Source organism: Prionailurus bengalensis, chromosome X (genome assembly GCF_016509475.1).
Source record: "Prionailurus bengalensis isolate Pbe53 chromosome X, Fcat_Pben_1.1_paternal_pri, whole genome shotgun sequence".
Classification (NCBI taxonomy): domain Eukaryota; kingdom Metazoa; phylum Chordata; class Mammalia; order Carnivora; family Felidae; genus Prionailurus; species Prionailurus bengalensis.
Genome location: NC_057361.1, coordinates 49,423,519 through 49,439,223, shown reverse-complemented (window position 1 = coordinate 49,439,223; position 15,705 = coordinate 49,423,519). Strand labels below are relative to the sequence as shown.

Below are 15,705 nucleotides of genomic sequence, written 5' to 3'. Positions count from 1 at the left end.
ATATGGAAATAGCCTAAATGTCCACCAACTGACGAATGGATAAAGATGATGTGGTTTATATATACAATGGAATACTAGTTGGCAATGAGAAAGAATGAAATCTGGCCATTTGTAGCAACATGGATGGAACTGGAGAGTATTATGATAAATGAAGTAAGGCAGGCAGAGAAAGACAGATACCCTATGTCTTCACTCATAATTGGATCCTGAGAAACTTTACAGAAGACCTTGGGAGAGGGGAAGGGGGAAGAAAAACGTTACAGAGAGGGAAGGAGACAAACCGTAAGAGATTCGTAAATACTGATAACAAACTGAGGATAGATGGGGGTTGGGGGAGAGGGGAAAGTGGGTGATGGGCATCGAGGAGGGCACCTGTGAGGATGAACACTGGGTGTTGTATGGAAACCAATTTGACCATAAATTATATTTATGTAATAAAATAAAAATAAAAATAAAATAAAAAAGTGCTCATGCACAGTGAAGGAAACAATCACAAAATTAAAATGACATATATGATAAATGATTAGTATCCAAAATACATAAAGAACTTAGAAAACCAACACCCAAACAATAAATAACCTAATTAAAACATGGACAGAAGAAATGTAAAGACATTTCAACAAAAAAGACATGTTGATGGCCACCAGACACATGAAGAGATGCTCAACATCACTCATCGTCAAGGAAATGCAAATCAAAGCCACAAGGCGCTATTACCTTAAACCTGTCAGAATGGCAAAAACAAAAACACAAGAAAGAAGTGTTAGCAAGAATATGCAGAAAAAGGAATACTTATGTGCTCTGTGTGAATGCAAACTGGGATAGCCACTGTGGAAAGAGTATGGAGGCTCGTCAAAAAATTAAAAATAGAATTATCATGAGATCCAGTAATTTCTCTATTGAGTATTTACTGAAAGAATATGAAAACACTGTCTTGAAAAAGACATATGCACTCATAGGTTTACTGCACCATTATTTACAATAGCCAATATGGAAGCAACCCAAGCATGTATGAATTGATGAATGGATAAAGAAGATGTGGTGTATTTACACAACGGATTATTGCTCAGCTGTAAAAAGGAATGAATTCTTGCCATTTGCAAGGACATGGATGAAGCTAGAGTGTAAGGTTAAGTGAAATAAGTCAGTGAGAGAAAGGCAAGTACCATATAATTTCACTCATATGTGTATGTTAAGAAACAAAATGAACAAACAAGGGAAAAAAATAGACGAACAACAAACCAGACTATTAACTATAGAAAACAAACAGAGGGTAGGTTGATGGGGGAATAGATGAAACAGTTGAAGGTGATTAAGAACACACTCATCTTGATGATCACTGAATAATGTATAGAATTTTTCAATCACTATATTATACACCTGGACTACATTAACATTGTATGTGAATTATATTGGAATTAGAAAAATAATAAGATTAAAAAACATTATGAATTAGCTTCATAGAATAAAGTATTTGAAATAATTACAAAATAATAAAGTAGTACAGGAAGGTCCTTATGTAATGAAATGGAAAAAACTGGCTAACCTTACAGAAAAATGTACCTAAAGGAGACTGTGCATGTGAAGGTGCTGAAAAAACCTTTCTGAGAGAGACAAATAGGCAGACTAATAAATACTCTGAGGCAAAAAAAAATATATATATATATATATATATATATATATATATATAATGGTAGAATTACGGTAGAATAGACATGAGAACTCCATTTAATAATGAACATATCTATAAATAGTTAAAGTAGACAAAAAATATGCTACCAGTCGTAAAATATAATTCCACCCATTTCCAAAAAAAGTGTTTCCTAAGGGAAAAGGGAAAAGTACCCGCCTAGTTATCCATATCACAAAAGGGTATCAAAGCCTTGCATTCTGCAATCTCCTGAACAGAATTTTGTAACAAGAAATTAAGAGCTAAAGTTATAGAACAAATCGACACCATGTGCCTCCTGATATAATACACTGAGAACAAAACATCATTCCAGTGATGTTCCTTGACAAAAGCACATAAGCTGAATGTAATCATGAAGAAACACCACACAAACTGAACTTGAAGGACATTCTATAAAATAACCATGTTACCATCTTCAAAACTAATTTTTTTTTCTACACAAAGAAAATCTAAGAAACGACTGCAGATTAAAGGAAACTAAAATAAGCCAGGCAGAGAAAGACAGATATTATGTCTGAGAACAAACTAAGGGTAGATGGGGTGTGGGGGAGAGGGGAAAGTGAGTGATGGGCAGGGAGGAGGGCACTTGTTGGGATGAGCACTGGGTGTTGTATGGAAACCAATTTGACAAATTATATTTTAAAAATAAAATAAATTAAAATACATACTTCAAAAAGTTAAATAAAACAAACATGACAGCTCAATGCAACATGATTATGAATTGGACCCTGGACCAGATTCTTTATGATTTTTTAATAAATGGCATTTAGTGGCATAATTGGTGAAAAATGAGTATGGTCTTAGGAAACACAGACTGAAGTACATAGGATTCATAAGGCAACTTACCATCAAATGGTTCAGAAAAAATATATTTATGTATTTGTTATGATGCATATGTATATAAATATGTAAACAGAACTATAAATATAAGCAATCATGTTTCTGGTTTTTTTTTAGTAATTATTTATTTTTAGAGAGAAAGAGTGTTAAGCAGGGGAGAGGCAAAGAGAGGGGGGCAGTGGATCCGACTTGGGCTTTTTGCTGACAGCAGAGAGCCTGATGTGGGGCTTGAACTCACAAACTATGTGATCATGACCTGAGCTGAAGTCAAACACTCAACCAACTGAGCCACCCATGTGCCCCATTTCTTGATACTTACTCAAAGGAGGTGAAAAATTATGTCCACACAAAAATCTTCACATAGGTATTTATAGCCGCTTTATTCATAATTGCCAAATCTTAGATGCAACCAAGGTGTCATTCAGTAGGTGAATGGATAAACTGGTACATTCAAACAATGGAATGTTATTCTAAAAAGAAATGAGCTACCAAGCCCTGAAAAGACATGGAGGAACCTTATGTGCATATTACTAATGGAAAGAAACCAACTTGAAAGGCTATATACTGTATGATTCCAACTGCTAACATTCTGAAAAAGTAAAACTATAAAACAGTAAAAAGATCAGTGGTTGCCAGAGGTTTAGAGGGAGGGATGAATAGGCAGAATAAAGAGCCCTTTCAAGGCAGTGTAAATACTCTGTATGATACCATACTGAGAGTACATACCATTATTCATTTTTCCAAGCCCACACAATGTTCAATGCCAAGATTGAACAATAATGTAACTATGGACTTTGGGTGATTATTGTATGCCAATGTAGTTTCATTAATTGTGACAACTATACCATTCTTGTAGGGAATGTTGATAATAGGGAAGTCTATGTACTATGGGGCAGTAGATATATGAGAAATCTCTCTGTGTTTTTCTCAATTTTGCTGTGAACTTAAAACTACTGTTAAAACAATCTGTAAAAAACGTCAGCAAACTTAGCATCATCAATAATGAATGTGACAAACTGGTATTTTGTGCTTCCTGATGTGATGCAAGCACACAGCATCACCTATGTAGTCTTCTTGCTAAAAGTGCTTAATCATGGGGAAACATGTGGCACAATGCAGGACAATTGCCTGGACTCATCAGAAATGTCAATATTTTGAAAATTTTAAAAATTTTGTGGCACATATGCAGGACAATTGCCTGGACTCATCAGAAATGTCAATATTTGGAAAATTTTTAAAATTTTAATTTTCTAATCCTCATTAAGAAAGGATGAGGAAGTGCTATTCTAGATTTAAAAAGATTAAAAGGACAACTAAATACAGTATAGGATCCTTGACTGGATCCTGTATCAAAAAAAAAAAAAGTTTTAAAGGGTATTGTTAGGGTAATTGGGAAACTTGGGGACAATATGTTTGAAAACAGAATTATATCAGTGTTAAGTTTCTCTGAGTGTAATAAAAGCAATGCCCTTGTTCTTAAGACATACTAAAGTGTTTAGGGCTTAAGTGCCATAATATCTGCAAGTTGCTTCCAAATGTTTCAGCAAATATATATAAATTTATATAGAAAATTATATAAAATATATATTAATACATAAGGACATAAAGCAAATCTCAACAAATACTAAATAAACAGTATCATATAAACCATGTTCTGCCCTTCCCTGTCTCTTCCTCTCTTAAAATAAACATTAAAAAAAGATTATATGTAGCAAAATAAACAATGGATAGATCTACCTGAAGGATGTCTTTTGACTTTTCTGAAGAGTTGAAATTTTACAATAAAAAAAAATGGTGAAGAAAATGTCTGTACTAAGTACAATGAAATGAAAACAATAACATGTTATTTTTCTTGTTTCTTGAGATAGGCCTGGATTGTGATGCATTTTCCTCTCAGGACTGCCTTCGCTGCATCCCAAAGTGTTTGGATTGTTGTATTTTCATTTTCGTTTGTGTCCGTATATTTTTTAATGTCTTCTCTAATTGCCTGGTTGACCCACTCATTCTTTAGTAGGGTGTTCTTTAACCTCCATTCTTTTGGAGGTTTTCCAGACTTTTTCTTGTGGTTGATTTCAAGCTTCATAGCATTGTGGTCTGAAAGTATGCATGGTATAATTTCAATTCTTGTATACTTATGAAGGGCTGTTTTGTGACCCAGTATATGATCTATCTTGGAGAATGTTCCATATGCACTCGAGAAGAAAGTATATTCTGTTGCTTTGGGATGCAGAGTTCTAAATACATCTGTCAAGTCCATCTGATCCAATGTATCATTCAGGGCCCTTGTTTCTTTATTGACCATGTGTCTAGATGATCTATCCATTTCTGTAAGTGGAGTGTTAAAGTCCCCTGCAATTACCACCTTCTTATCAATAAGGTTGCTTATGTTTATGAGTAATTGTTTTATATATTCGGGGGCTCCAGTATTCGGCACATAGACATTTATAATTGTTAGCTCTTCCTGATGGATAGACCGTGTAATTATTATATAATGCCCTTCTTCATCTCTTGTTCCAGCCTTTAATTTAAAGTCTAGTTTGTCTGATATAAGTATGGCTACTCCAGCTTTCCTTTGGCTTCCAGTAGCATGATAAATAGTTCTCCAAACCCTCACTCTCAATCTAAAGGTGTCCTCAGATCTAAAATGAGTCTCTTGTAGGCAGCAAATAGATGGGTCTTGTTTTTTTATCCATTCTGATACCCTATGTCTTTTGGTTGGCGCATTTAATCCACTTACATTCAGTGTTATTATAGAAAGATACGGGTTTAGAGTCATTGTGATGTCTGTATGTTTTATGCTTGCAGTGATGTCTCTGGTACTTTGTCTCACAGGATCCCCCTTAGGATCTCTTGTAGGACTGGTTTAGTGGTGACAAATTCCTTCAGTTTTTGTTTGTTTGGGAAGACCTTTATCTCTCCTTCTATTCTAAATGACAGACTTGCTGGATAAAGGATTCTCGGCTGCGTATTTTTTCTGTTCAGCACATTAAAGATCTCATGCCAATCCTTTCTGGCCTGCCAAGTTTCAAAAGAGAGATCAGTCATGAGTTATAGGTCTCCCTTTATATGTTAGGGCATGTTTATCCCTTGCTGCTTTCAGAATTTTCTCTTTATCCTTGTATTTTGCCAGTTTCACTATGATATGTCGTGCAGAAGATCGATTCAAGTTATGTCTGAAGGGAGTTCTCTGTGCCTCTTGGATTTCAATGCCTTTTTCCTTCCCCAGTTCAGGGAAGTTCTCAGCTATTATTTCTTCAAGTACCCCTTCAGCACCTTTCCTTCTCTCTTCCTCCTCTGGGATACCAATTATGCATATATTATTTCTTTTTAGTGTATCACTTAGTTCTCTAATTTTCCCCTCATACTCCTGGATTTTTTTATCTCTCTTTTTCTCAGCCTCCTCTTTTCCCATAACTTTATCTTCTAGTTCACCTATTCTCTCTTCTGCCTCTTCAATCCGAGCTGTCGTCGTTTCCATTTTGTTTTGCATTTCGTTTAAAGCGTTTTTCAGCTCCTCGTGACTGTTCCTTAGTCCCTTGATCTCTGTAGCAAGAGATTCTCTGCTGTCCTCTATACTGTTTTCAAGCCCAGGGATTAATTTTATGACTATTATTCTAAATTCACTTTCTGTTATATTATTTAAATCCTTTTTGATCAGTTCATTAGCTGTTGTTATTTCCTGGAGATTCTTCTGAGGGGAATTCTTCCGTTTGGTCATTTTGGATAGTCCCTGGAGTGGTGCGGCCCTGCAGGGCACTTCCCCTGTGCTGTGGTGTATAACTGGAGTTGGTGGGCGGGGCCGCAGTCAGACCTGATGTCTGCCCCCAGCCCACCGCTGGGGCCACAGCCAGACTGGTGTGTGCCTTCTCTTCCCCTCTCCTAGGGGTGGGATTCACTGTGGGGTGGCGTGGCCCGTCTGGGCTACTTGCACACTGCCAGCCTTGTGGTGCTTGGGATCTGGGGTATTAGCTTGGGTGGGTAGGCAAGGTGCATGGGGGCAGGAGGGGCAGGGTTAGCTCGCTTCTCCTTAGGTGATCCACCTCAGGAGCGGCCCTGTGGTGGCGGGAGGGAGTCAGACCTGCTACCAGAGTTGTGGCTCCGCAAGAGCACAGCGTTGGGTGTTTGCACGGAGCAAGCAAGTTCCCTGGCAGGAACTGGTTCCCTTTGGGATTTTGGCTGGGGGATGGGCGAGGGAGATGGCGCTGGCAAGCGCCCCAAACTGAGCTCTGTAGTCCCAGGGCTCAGCAATTCTACCTCCCTTTGTCCTCCAGCCTTCCCACTTTCAGAGCAGAGCTGTTAACCTATGATCTCCCAGACGCTAAGTCGCACTTGCTGTCGGAACACAATCCGTCCATCCGGCCCCTCCGCTTTTGCAAGCCAGACTCTGGGGCTCTGCTTGGCCGGCAGGCTGCCCCTCTGCCCCGGCTCCCTCCCGCCAGTCCATGCAGTATGCACCGCCTCTCCACCCTTCCTACCCTCTTCTGTGGGCCTCTCGTCTGTGCTTGGCTCCGGAAACTCCGTTCTGCTAGTCTTCTGGTGGTTTTCTGGGTTAGTTAGGCAGGTGTAGGTGGAATCTAAGTGATCAGCAGGACGCGCGGTGAGCCCAGCGTCCTCCTACGCTGCCATCTTCCCCAAGAATAACATGTTAAACAACAACAACAAAAAAAAACACGTACCGATGTTTTGGTTCCTAAATACCATCTCCCTCTCAATGAGACAGGGAATAAAAGACAAGCCTAAAAGTAAGGAAGTAAGAAAATGCTGATGTCAAAGTATGTATCAGAATGATGGGAGCACATCAAATGGACAGAGGAGCCAGCTTGAATGGGCTGTCATTGGTTAAGTCTGGGATAATTTGAACATTAAAATAAATAATGGTAGCAATAAGATATTCATGAAATAAAGTAAAAATGAAGGTGTCCAAAATAAGGTCAATAAGTAAACAGAGAATAAAACTCTTCCTTAAAATAGAATACAAATTTATAAACATAGTAAAAATGATGGAGTTTAGAAATTCCCATCTTGCAGCCATCATACTAATTCAGTCAAGAATTATCAATGGATATTAAAGCCAGTGGACTTTAGTTTGATGAGGAACAAAATGTTTACACAGTTTCAAAGTATTCCCAGTAAAATTATTAACTACAAACAGGAAAATGCTGGGGCACCTGTGTGGTTCAGTTGGTTGAGCATCCGAATCTTGATTTCCACTCAGGTCATGATCCCTGGATCGTGGGATTGAGCCCTGCTTAAGATCCTCTCTCTTTCTGCCTTTGCCTCTCTCCCCCACTCACGTGCTCATGTTCTCTCTCTCAAATTTTTTTAAAAAAGAGGAAAATGGTAACTTTAGAGTGGATTTATCTAGCAAACATCATTTTGACCAAGTAATCAAGATTAACATCACTTTTAAGGGGTCAAATCAGCATCATGTGCCACTGATCTGATGCCCTGAGAATAATACAACATTACTTCTCTGGTATTCCTGCCAAAATGCATAATCCAAATATAATAGTGAAGAAAAGGCACACAAACTTAAACTGAAGGACAATATACAAACTAGTTGTCCTATATTTTTAAAAATTGCCAATAGTTATGAAAGGAAAAAAAAAAGGACTGAACTGTTCCAGATTAAAGAAAACTGAAGAGACACAACAACTAAATGCAATGCATCATCTTGGATTGAAACTTCAACCAAGAAATGAAAATAAATATAAGAAACAATATTGGGACAATTGGTCAAATTTGAATATGGCCTAGATAATATGGGAACACCATTTTAAACTATACTACAAAGCTATAGTAATCAAAATAGTATTTTTCTGGCATAAAAACACACATAGACCAACAGAACAGAATGGAGAGCCCAGAAATAAGCCCCCACTTATATGGTCAATACATATATTTGACAAGGGAGCCAAGAGTACTCAATGGAGAAAAGATAGTCTGTTCAATAAATGATGCTGGGAAAACTGGGTATTAATATAAAAAATGAAACTGAAACCCTATCTTACTTATACCACTCACAGAAATTAATTCAAAATTGACTAAAGACTTAAAGGTAAGACCTGAAACCATAATACCCTTGGGAAAAAAAACAGGGAAAAAAGCTCTTTGACATTGGAATTTGCGATGATTTTATGGATTTGACACTCAAAGCACAAGCAACAAAAGCAAGAAGTAAACAAGTTGTGACTACATCAAACTAAAAAGCTTCTGCACAGCAAAAGAATAAAAAGGCAAACTATGGAATGGGGAAAAAACATCTGCAAACCATGTATTCGATAAGGAATTAATATCCAAAATATGTAAGAAACTTATACAGCTCAATAGAAAAAAAATAAATAATCCAACTTACTAAGATGCAAATGACCTGAATTGAATTTTTTCCCAACAAAATATGCAAATGGCTAATAGGCACATTAAAAGGTGTTCAACATCACTAATCATCAGGAAATGCAAATCAAAACCATAGTTTGAAAAACAAAATGAACCAAAAAAACCCCAAAACCACAGCAATATATCTCCCACACTTGTTAGAATGGGTATTATAAAAAAGACAAGAGATAACAAATGCTGGTGAAGGTGTGGAGAAAAGGGAACCCTCGTACATTGTTGATGGGAATGTACAGTGGTACATCTATTATGTAAAATAGCATGGAGGTTCTTCAAAAAATTAAAATTGGGACTACCATATGATCCAGCAATTCCACTTCAAGTATATATCTAAAGGAAATAAAATCACTAATCTTGAAGAAACATCTGCACCCCTATGTTCACTGCATCATTATTTATAACTAAGACATGGCAACAACCTAAGTCTCCACTGACAGATGAACAGGTAAAGGAAATGAAATGAAATTTCATTTCCAACACATTTCATTTCCAACACATTTCATTTCCAACACATTGGATAAAACTTGAGGGCATTATACTAACTGAAATAAGTCAAAGAAAAACACTGAGTGATCTCATTTATACATAGAATCTAAACAAACAAACAAACTCATAAATACAGAGTAGATTGGTAGTTTCCAGAGGTGGGAGGGTGGGAAAAATGGATGACAGTGGTCAAAGGGTATAGATTCTCAGTTATAACATGAATAATAGCTCTGGGTATCTAATATACAGCATGATGTACATTATACTATAGTTAATAGTATAGTTATATATACTTATGCAATTGTATAGTATAGTTATTGTAGTTAATACTACAATATTGTAGTTAATACTATATTTAGTATTGTAGTTAATACTATATTGTATTAATACAATATACAAATACAAAATACAATCAATACAAAATACAATATAATATTTTAGTTAATACTATAGTGACTATAATTAACAAAATTGTATACTTAAAAGTCGTGGAGAATAGATATTAAAAGTTTTCATCATACACTCACAAAATGGTTACTGTGTGAGATGACTGTGTGAAACCTTATTGTGGCAATTATTTTGTATAGATACAGCAAATCATCATATTATACACCTGAAATCTACCACAACATTGTATGTCAAACATATTTCAATAAAGCAAGACAAAAAGAACTATAATACAGCTTGCATTGTCCACTTGAAATATGTGTTCTCCCAAATTCATCCCTTTTCCATTGTTTATAAATGGATAATCTTGACAATAAAGGTATATGAAACACATAAAAATTAGAACATTGTCAATTTCTATTTTGACACATGTAGTGAGGTTATGTAAGGTTATGTATAACCTTATGTAAGGTTATCTTTCTGAAGAAATATGCACTGACGTATTTACAGGTACTGAAGTATTTACCAGTCAAGAAGCATGATACCTACAAGTCATTCTTAAATAGTTCAGAGGAAGAGGGAGAAAGGCAGAAAAGGAGAGGTAGGGGAGAGGAGAAGGTGGGGAGGAAAAAAGGAAGGGAGAAGGAGAAGAGGTATGAGAGGGAGAAATAAAGAATGAAAAACCAAGTATGGGAAAATGTTAATTGGTGAATCTGGGTTAAGGGTATACGGGAGTTCTTTGTAATATTCTCAAAATTTTTTAAAGTGTAAAATGAGATCAAAATGAAAAGTTTTAAAAAACAAAAATATAGTAGGTTAAGCGTCTGACTTCAGCTCAGATTTGAGCCCCTCATCGGGCTCCATGCTGACAGCTCAGAACCTGGAGCCTGCTTTGGAATCCTTGTCTCCCTCTCTCTCTGCCCTCCCCCGCTCACACTCTGTCTCTCTCTCTCAAAAATAAATAAACATTAAAACAAATTTTTTAAAACATAAATATATGTATCAGGAATAACTCCATCATTGAATAGCATGCACATGCATCTCTATGTATGTAATGAAAGAAAAAGTTTTATATGGCCAAATGTGTTGAAATGAGAAGCTGGTATATAATTTTGCTTTGTCTTATAAGAAAGATAAAAAAAAAAAACTTTAAAGAAGAAAACCAGATGAAGTTAACTGTAATTGGACTAATGATTTCACAATATGATTTTTAAAAAATAGACTCATGTTTGTAAATTAAACAACTCATGAGTCAAAACAGAAATGAGGGAAATTATAATTGAATGATAGTAAAATACATATATAAATCTGTGAAATTCTGAAGTTGTACAGAGTGGAAGATTTATAATCATAAATTCTTATTTTAGAAAAGAAGATTGAAAATTACTGGGTAAAGGTCCAAATAAATAAATTAGAAAATTAGCAAGTAAAAAAGGTAATAATAAAGATAAAAGCAAAAATTATTAAAGTAGGAAACAAAGTATTCAATGGTGAGGCCTGATGAAACCAAAAGCAGGAAACAGATTAGAAAACTAATTATTGTAATTTGTCACATGGTCACACTGTCATGTTAATGGAGAAAAAACTCCATATTCATTCAGAATTAAAGCTCTCAGCATACTTAGAAACAAACTGCCTTATCCTGAAGAAGCAAATCTACTAAAAATGGTGAAACATTTATAGAATTCCCCTGTAAATTCAAAAGCATGGTAAGAAAATCTCCTATTGCTACTATTTCTCATTGTACTGAAAGTCCTAACCAGCACAGTAAGACAAGCTAACAAACAAATATTGAAAGAAAGAAACTGCCATTATTCACAACATAGCTAATAGACAATCTAAGAGAATCTATAAATTATCAGAACAAAACTCAGAGAATCTGTAGCATATAAAATCAATATGTAAAAATATCAATCACGTTCCCATTTACCAGCAAAAATCAGAAAATCTGGTTTTAAAAATACATTTCAGGGATGCCTGGGTGGCTCAGTCAGTTAAGCATCCGACCTCAGCTCAGATCTGATCTCACCAGTCCTGAGTTCAAGCTCCACAACGGGCTCTGTACTGACAGCTCAGAGCCTGAAGCCTGCTTCAGATTCTGTGTCTCCTGCTCTCTTTGACCCTGCCCCCACTTGTACTCTGTGTCTCTCTCTCTCAAAAATAAACATTAAAAAAAATTTAAATACATTTCACACTAACAACAAAAACTATAAGGTAAATTAGGAGTGAATTTAACAAAGCAGCTTATAAATTACATTATTATTATATGGTATGTACGGTTTTATAAAATGTAGAAAATAGTTTCAATTTTACCATTTTGTGCTAGCTTTGTTTTTTGTTTGGCTATTTATTTTTACAACTCTTATTCCTCTTCCTCCCTTAATAAGTTTTTGGTAAAGAAAGTACCTTAAAAAACACAATTACCTGGTGTAGGACATCAGAAAAATCAGGGCAGCATTGTCAATAATCTTCATCATCTTCACAGGGTGAACCATTTTATGAATGCACCAAGGAAATGGAGTCATCCCTCAGAGACTAAAAGATAGTAAAATAAGGTAAAATTATTTCCTCTGTTTTTGGACGTTTCTTTCCCCTGGCCTCCTAAAGTCCTTATGTTCCACCGTGCTCCCATTTCTATTATATATTCCTGTAAAACAATTATATAGATCATATTAGAAGGGGTCTATTGCAAATTAAGAGTGTGGATTCTAGAAGCCCCTTAGAACAGTGTCTGGCACATAAAAAATGTTCAGTAAATATATGCTATATTACAATTTTCAATGATTTGAATCACTAGATGAAATTATGTAGCTCTTGCAGTTTTTTCCCTGCACAACATCCTTGGTTTTCTACATGAGCACTGCTATCCCTATGCCCTAACCTCTACCAGCACTACCCTTTTGTACATTGAGGTAAAAATGATGGAAATCAGAGTGTAAAGGAATGACTGGATGATGCTTTCAAGCAAAAAAGCTCATTCTTTTTCTATGCACTGTTACCAAGTCCCAAGTCCAGAGCCTCCTTGGTTGCCACTGTTATCCTAGCATTTATTGACTTATTTATTCAAGTATCTGTTTCACTCCAACTATGTACCAGGCACTATGCCTTGCTCATCCATTCCCTACAGCTCCCAGCACAATGCCTTGTCCATTGCAAGAGTTCCATAAGGGTTTACTGTATGAATGAAAAAAGGATGCCCTGCTTCCTTTGGATTACAAGGACCTGTGAGCCTTGGGTCAGATTTGGTTTTATTTTTTGCATTCCATAAAGTCTTCTAAATAGAAGACTGTTTCTCTGATGGTAAAAACTGGATTCCTAAAATATATCACTTGATTGAAAATCTTCAATTGTTACCACTGCTTTTAGATTAAACTGCATACTCCTTAGCGTAACATTCAAGGCCTTGCAACACTCTATTGAACTTCCAAGTCCTTCTTTCTCAAAGATTCAGAATTACACCCAAGCTTTTCCCATAAGCCCACTTTGGGACTTTTGTCCTGAAAACACCAGGCCTGAAAAGCATTCTCTCCCCTTCCACATGCCAGATGTCACTCACCCTTTAAAGAACCACCCAAATTTCCCCTTTCCTTTTTGATGGGTCATGATTACTACCAAGCAGAATGACTTTGTCCATCCTGGGTGATCCCTGCATACCTTGAACAAGCAAACATTATGGCCCTTGGGTTTAACTTACCATACTGTTTTTTTGTTTGTTTGTTTGTTTGTTTTTACTTATTAAATTTTCCTGCTACAAACAGAGAAACCCACTCCTGAAGACACTTCAAAATACCCTCCGTTAGCACAGGAATTGAGCCTGTTAGCATAGGAATGAGGCCTTCCATATGTTGTTACTGATCTTGAACCAAGGATTTTCTTTTCAATGGAAAAGTTTCAAATATACACAAAAGTAGTAGAACAGTATAATGAATTTCCATGTATACATCACCCAGTTATCATCAACCCATGAACATTTTGTTTGTAACTCCCACTTCCGCCCCACTGAATTACTTTTAAACATCAAGAGATTTAAATCTATTTCTTAAAAAAATATAACAATTATCACAGCTAAAATATCAAAAATAATTTACTTAATGTCATTCAATATCCATAATTTTGCCCAAGCATATTTTGTGAAAGAGCTACTCAATGCCAGTATGGTTTTTGTTTGTTTACTGTGTTTTTCTATTATGAAATCATGGGAATAGAGAAAAGGGGAAGGAGATCTGGGAAAGTGCATAATTAAGTTGCAAAGAGCCTGGATGTCCCAGATGAGAAGGAAAGAATCTGACCTGGTTTGGGTGGGAGAAGTACATTCTACTACTTCTCCGGAGGAGGAGGGTGCGACTTCAGGCCGGGTGATGCAGGAGAAGGTGCAGAGGGAAGAGTGGTACTACCTCCGTTGGGGGTTCCCTCTGGATAATCCCACCGTGGAGCTAGGAGGCAGCGCTTTTTTGGAGGCCTGGTTTCCCGCGTGTTTCCAGGTGGGAGCGTGGATCTCCCGGAGAAACAAGGTTGGTCACCCATAAGGATTCTTAGGACAGGGCGTCAGCTCTCTGTGGTGGGCCCCGCGAGGCTGAGACCTGAGATGGCGGCAGGTCCCCTCCAGGCACAGAGCTTCCTCCGGGTTTCGCGTTTACCGTATTTCCTGCATCCTGAAACGCATATCCCTTCTCCGCCTCCGCCCTCCCCTCCTTACTCCACCCTATTTTAACGTTCTATAAGGGTGGGTCTTAAAAAGACATGTATATTTAACATATAATGTTTTACCACCGTCCGTCCCCCTAAATGTAACTAAATCTATGTTCTGTGTTACACAATCTATGCAATTTTAAGATTAGAAGAAATCCAGGTTTATTCCTAATTGGTAAACTCTGCATAGATTGTGGAAAGGCGCGGAGGGGTGGAGTGGGGGGTAAGGGGCTCAGGTGGCGGGAGGGGGAGAACAAAGACATTATTGAAAAGCTAAGGGCTTTACTACCGAGTTGCAGCTATATAACACAGAGCCATTAAACTACCTAGGACAATTTGAAAAGCAATTGCAAACATGGTAGTTGACTAAAGTGCAAAATAGCACACTAGCATTAAACATAGTAATTGAATGTGGAAAAAAAATTCGCTGTACGTCTTAGAATGTAGGGTTACATTTTTCTTCATATTTTAACAAATTAGAAATCTCTGAAGGCTTACTTTTTAAAATGTCTAATGATTTTTAATGTTTCAACATCTATAAAATCTCAGTTAATAAATCTAAATCTCGATGGAATGCCATACTTTAATGGGCAAAGTTTTTGTTTTCTTAGAGTTATGGAAAATAATAATTCATCTTACTACTGGTGTATTATATTCAATGATATATGGTAATAAGATATATGATATATATATGATATATGGTAAGAAATGGGTGTGATATGGCTTAGAAGAAAAGGCTACTGGAACTTCTTAGACCTTCAGCATTCACATCCATTCCCCTTTGGCTATGTACAAAATAGACCACGGTTTTACAGCACTGTCTTCAGTGTTTTTTAATGGAAAGAGTTCAATCCTTAATGTCAAAATAGAACTGACTTTTAAAATACTCTGTTACTTACAAGCCCTGTGATATTTAAGTAGCCGATTAAACATTTAGAGCTATGGTTTCCAGGAAATAGTAATTTCTTCCTTGTAGAACTATTGCCATAATTAGGGATCATGCATTTAAAGTACTTATTAACTATGATTGCCTCTCATTTCCACCATCACTACCTTCCTCTAAGTACCAGTGCAGCCCTTTACACAAACTAGATACTCAGTAAATGTTTAGGAAATAAGTGACCCTGTGGTTTTCTACCAGATGCCACTAATAAAAATATTGTAGCAGTGGGTTAGTGAAAACATGTGAAGGGAAATTAAGAGAAACAATGCTCTAGATT

At 36.6% G+C, this 15,705-nt stretch overlaps 1 protein-coding gene across 3 annotated transcripts in view; it reads right to left on the bottom strand.

The window, feature by feature from the left end:
- NBDY (negative regulator of P-body association) overlaps positions 1-14,444 on the bottom strand; it is a 281,469-nt gene extending 267,025 nt beyond the window's left edge. For 2 of the 3 annotated variants that reach the window (XM_043571381.1, XM_043571379.1), the window contains exons 1-2: positions 14,086-14,435; positions 12,221-12,331 (exon numbers count right to left, since the gene is read on the bottom strand). In XM_043571381.1, coding sequence (XP_043427316.1) covers positions 14,114-14,320 — 207 coding nt within the window. In that variant the 5' untranslated portion in view covers positions 14,321-14,435 and the 3' untranslated portion in view covers positions 12,221-12,331; positions 14,086-14,113. Of the gene's footprint in view, positions 1-12,220; positions 12,332-14,085 lie in introns of all 3 variants that reach the window. The other variant, XR_006295781.1, reaches the window with a different exon arrangement.
- Positions 14,445-15,705: the final 1,261 nt, after the last annotated feature.